Below are 5,000 nucleotides of genomic sequence, written 5' to 3'. Positions count from 1 at the left end.
GACCAGAATTGAACAGTGTGATTTGCAAATGAGTCATTTTTGCTTTGCTCACACAAATAGTATTTAAATCTCTTACCAGTGTTGTTTAAATGTCGAAAATATATGAGAAGTACTCTGATGGAGGTTCTGCTGGAATACTTCATTCCCAGGTGAGAAGATTTTTTTTAGTAATGATTTGTGCTGGTTGCTTCAAAGCTAGTCAGTAGTGTGAGCATGATATTATTCTGATAATCTACTGTGCATTCGGAAAGTATTCAGACCCCTTGACTTTTTCCACATTTTGTTACGTTACAGCCTTATTCTAAAATGTATTAAATAGTTTTTTCCCCCCTCATCAATCTACCCCATAATGACAAAGCAAAAGCATGTTTTTAGATTTTTGTTTAAATTTGTAAAAGAAATTGGGGGAGATGTCACATTTCAATAAGTATTCAGACCATTTACTCAGTACTTTGTTGAAGCAACTGTGGCAGCGATTACAGCCACAAGTCTTCTTGGGTCTGACGCCACAAGCTTGGCGCACCTGCATTTGGATAGTTTCTCCCGCTCTTCTCTGCAGAACCTCTTCAGCTCTGTCAGGTTGGACACCTCTTTTCAGAGATTGTCGAGGAAACGTTTTTATGTCATACATTTTAGAATAAGGCTGTGACAGTAACAAAATGTGGAAAAAGTCAAGGGGTCTGAGTTCTTTCCGGCTGCACGGTGTTTGGCTGCATACTTCCATTCCTTTCTCTCTCACTGGTTCTCTCCACAGGAACGAGCGATGAAGTTCCTGACTGAGAAGGAGGGGGAGGAGGCGTGGAAGGACTTCTTTGACTCACATCTCCAGGAGAAGCTCTTTGAGGAGAGGAGATGGACGGAGAAGAAGCTCAGTAACCGGAAGAGGGAGGTGGAGAGCTGGATCGTTGAGATACAACAGGAGTGGAGACTGAGGGAGAAGGCTCAGAGGAACATGGTATTTACAATTGAGCTACAAATTCATCTTCTGTTATGATGTTACTTATTAACACTAGTGTTTTGCTGGGGGAAAAAATATGACGTCCATTGTGGTATGGGTCAGATTGACCCGCACAGTTTAAACACATTCAAGACAGTCAAAAAAAAACAAGTAAAAACAGACAAACGTTTATTTTGTCTTGTCAGACCTTTCAGGAAGAAGAAATACAAGAACATTTGATTTCAAAAACTCCATATTTAAGAACTATTTGTTAAGCATGTTTCCTTAATCACAAACAAGCATTTTCTGTTTGGAGCTCATTTTTGCATGTCTGTGTCAAAGATCCGCTGCTCTCCCACTGAGAAGGAGAAGCCTGAGGAAAGCTCCTTTTCACCCGAACATAATTATAAAAGTGCAACCAGAACCAGTCAAAACAAAATACATTAAAGACACTTGTTTTTTTGGGGGGGACCTGTGCAAAATATCTATAGGCATGAAAGCCTCCGGGTTAAAATGACCCACAACATCGTGTTTGTACACAACATCTACACAGACATTCCACAACACACCAGTGTCCACATTGTGAAGTTAGGTTCATGACCCTAACTGAGTAGAGGTCTTTTAATTTCACGGAGAAAAAGAGAGGGTAACTGGTATTTTAGACAACTCAAAAGTGGAAATGGTTCAAATTGACCGGGCAACATGGTAGGAGGGTTAACAGCTCCACCAAATGGTAATACCAGTTTCTTTATCTCAAGGTGCCAACTCATTCCTGAACGTTTTGCCAGAGCATAAGAAGTGCATATGTATTTCAAACGGTTGTTTTTCATGATGTTGTTACATGTTAAAGACAGGTGTTTGTTAACGTTCACTTTTTGAGTGTAATGCCTAAATACTTTTGCTCATAAAAATGTTTTTGTTATTATTACTAAGGTGTTCAAGCTGCTGATTATGGACCTTCCTCAGAGGAGGAGAGTCATTGAGAACCTCAGAGAGACGGACGACCCCGCCAGCGATCAGGTGGCGAGAGAGATGGACGGAGAGGAGCGGAGGACGGAAAACACCGGGGTGAAAAAGAGGAGTGACGAGGAGGGAGATGGAAGGAGAGGAAAAGGGGTGGAGGAGATGAATGAGGGGTGCCGCTGCTGCCAAGGAGACGGAGCGAGAAGGAAGGAGAAAAGCCAGAGCCGTGGTCAGAGGAAGGAGGAAGAGAAAAGATACCAGACGCTTGTGGAAATGCAGCGTATCCGTTCCCACGAAGAGAAAAGAGAAAGGGAAACCTTCCTGAGAAACAAGGAGAGGGAGGAAAAGAAAAGGGAGGATGAGGAGAAAACGAGAGAGAGGGCCCATCTGGCCAGGCAAAAAATGGATGCGGACAGAAGGGAGAGAGAGGTGCGCAGGATGGAGAGGGAGATAGTGGTGAAGAGAAAGGAGGTTGACCACAGAGTGATGTCTGTGAACAGGAAGGTGTTCTCTCTCAGGTCCGAGGCTGAACAAATCAGGAAGGAGAGAAAGTCACTAAGGATGTTCCAGAGCAAGCTAGAGAACCTGGGACCAAATATGGAAGTCCAGAGCAAGCTAGAGAACCTGGGACCAAATATGGAAGTCCAGAGCAAGGCTCAGAACCAGGGACTAAATATGGAAGTCCAGAGCAAGGCTCAGAACCAGGGACTAAATATGGAAGTCCAGAGCAAGGCTCAGAACCAGGGACTAAATATGGAAGTCCAGAGCAGGGCTCAGAACCAGGTAGTGAGAATGGAAACTCAGAGCGAGAACCAGGAAGTGAAGAGAAGTGTTAAGCAGAACGCCGACCAAGGCAGACAGAAATGCTCTGTGGTAAGAGAAAACACCTCTCAGTTACACTTGCAGCTTGGCCATAGGGTCTGTATGGGTGGCTAAATGTAGACACTTTGTTACCACGGGATTGCAAAGGGCAGGACACAATTTATTCATCTCATCTGTCTTTATGTGTGTTGTAGAGTGGGGAAGTGCTGTATGACTTTTGTACATCTCACATGTAAAAAGAAAACGAACATTCAATCTGTAGTTTGTTTACTGATTAGTTGCATTGTCCTCTTTTTTTATCTCCTTCATTCTCTCTCTCTTCCCCTCCTCTTTCGCAGAAAGCAGATGAGGATAAAACACAGAATGACATTCGAAGAGAGGAAGAAAAGAGGCAAATCGAGGAGGGGGACAAGAAGGACGAGATACTGAGTGTGAGTGAGAGGTTGAGTGAGAGAGAAGGGAAGGGACAGAGAGAGGGGGAGAGGAAGAGTCGAGAAACTGGGATTGATGGTAACATTGAACGTGAGGCAGTTGGTTTGGTAGAAGACAACAGAGAGATGTCTGAGGACAGAGTCAGCCTGAAAGAGACGGACAAGGAAAGGAGGAGTGAGAAGGCTGTGAGAGTGGAGAAAAAGGAGGCGTCTGAGGAGAGGGAAATAAAGTTGGAGAGGAAGAGGGAAATAGAGGCTAAGCGGGTGATAGAGGAGGAGAAGAAGAAGTCTGAGGATGAACAGAGTGGGAAAAAGACACAAGAGACAAAGCAAGAAAAGCAGACTTCAACAGAGACAGAACTGAGTGACTGGGATGTGGACAGTGAGGAGGAAGAGATTGTGGCGGCGAACTTGAAGATGAATAAGAGACAGAAGAGCGAGGTGGTGAAGAAGAAGTCTGAGGATGAACAGAGTGGGAAAAAGACAAAAGAGACAAAGCAAGAAAAGCAGACTTCAACAGAGACAGAACTGAGTGACTGGGATGTGGACAGTGAGGAGGAAGAGATTGTGTCGGCGAAATTGAAGAAGAAGAAACAGAAAGAGCTGGAAGAGAGGCAGAAGGAGGAGAAAAGGGTGAGAATGGAGGAGAAGAAGAAGGAAGAAGAGCGCCTGAGGAATAGGGAGGAGGACAAGAAGAAAGAGGAGGAGAAGAAGCTACTAGAGCAGGTAATGCTTTCCATGACCCTTGTTTCTCCAACACTTTTATTTATATATATATTTTTTACAAATAACTCCCACTTTTCCTACATTGGAGGGTGTGTGTGTGTGTTTGGGGGTGGGGGGGGCATACAAAACCATTTCAGTCCTTCCCAATTTCATTGTGTGTGATTGCACTTCTTGCCCAATAGTCAAACATGTAAATCTAAAATATATGAATCCGTCAATTTAACGGAACAGGTGAGCCTGACAGTCCTGCAGGAATCCTGGAAGAAGGCTAAAGCGGAGGACAGGAAGAGATCTGAGGCAACCAAAATGGACGCAGAACAGCAGCACCAGTGGGCTGTTTTTTTCAGTGACTTGAGGGAGGAGGAGGAGGAGGAGCAACAGCAACAGCAACTAAAGGAGTTGAGGGAGAACAGGAGGAAGGAGTATGTTGTTCAGGGGGGCTTCCCTGTCAACAGGACAACACACACGTCCCCAGGAAATGAGTCAGCAATATCGGTGAGTTCATATGAGGAGACTGGCTCTGAGTGGGAGAGGCAGTGGGAGGAGGAGAAAAGGAGGGAGAAGGAGAGGAAGGAGGAGGAGGAGAAGAGGAAGAGACTGGAAGATAAGAAGAGGGAGGAGATGGCAAAGGAACGGGAGGAGCAGAAGAGTAGAGAGGCGGAGGCGAGGTGGCAGGCACGTCTTGTTCCCAAGAAAAAGAAAGGTGTATTTAAGTCATTCTTCAACCTTTTTGTGACATAGAGCAGTAAAGAATCAATAAAAACGTGACGTCTTTTCATCATTTTAATCAAGCATTTATCAAATGGAATAAAAAATGTCGTTTTTTTTAATCCAAAGGAAATGTTCATGTGTATTTCTTTCTCTATGTTAATATGAACTTTAATCACTTAGTGACATAAGAAAGAAAGAAAAAGAGAGCTGCAAGCAGAAATAATAGAAACTCACTTAGTCACCTGTTGGGCACCGTGGGAATTAAAAAGACATTAAAGCATGCCATCTAAGTTATATCATTCTATATCAAATTGGTAAAGTGTTGTCTAGTATGTTTGCCACAGCGCCACCATGTGGCCAAGTGCTATCATACTGATGCCACTGTTCCTCCCAATTTTTCCTCTCTCTCT

General features: G+C 44.0%; 1 protein-coding gene across 1 annotated transcript in view; it reads left to right on the top strand.

Annotated features, from left to right (window-relative positions):
• Positions 1 to 763: 763 nt before the first annotated feature.
• LOC121847012 (golgin subfamily A member 6-like protein 22) overlaps positions 764 to 5,000 on the top strand; it is a 15,067-nt gene continuing 10,830 nt past the window's right edge. Inside the window, exons 1-6 of the mRNA XM_042326286.1 lie at positions 764 to 955; positions 1,871 to 2,073; positions 2,419 to 2,683; positions 3,061 to 3,169; positions 3,266 to 3,879; positions 4,111 to 4,374. Of these exons, the coding sequence (XP_042182220.1) occupies positions 764 to 955; positions 1,871 to 2,073; positions 2,419 to 2,683; positions 3,061 to 3,169; positions 3,266 to 3,879; positions 4,111 to 4,374 (1,647 nt within the window). The remainder of the gene's footprint in view (positions 956 to 1,870; positions 2,074 to 2,418; positions 2,684 to 3,060; positions 3,170 to 3,265; positions 3,880 to 4,110; positions 4,375 to 5,000) is intronic.

This window comes from Oncorhynchus tshawytscha, linkage group LG08 (genome assembly GCF_018296145.1).
Source record: "Oncorhynchus tshawytscha isolate Ot180627B linkage group LG08, Otsh_v2.0, whole genome shotgun sequence".
NCBI classification, from domain to species: Eukaryota; Metazoa; Chordata; class Actinopteri; order Salmoniformes; family Salmonidae; genus Oncorhynchus; species Oncorhynchus tshawytscha.
This window is presented reverse-complemented; position numbering and strand designations above follow the sequence as displayed.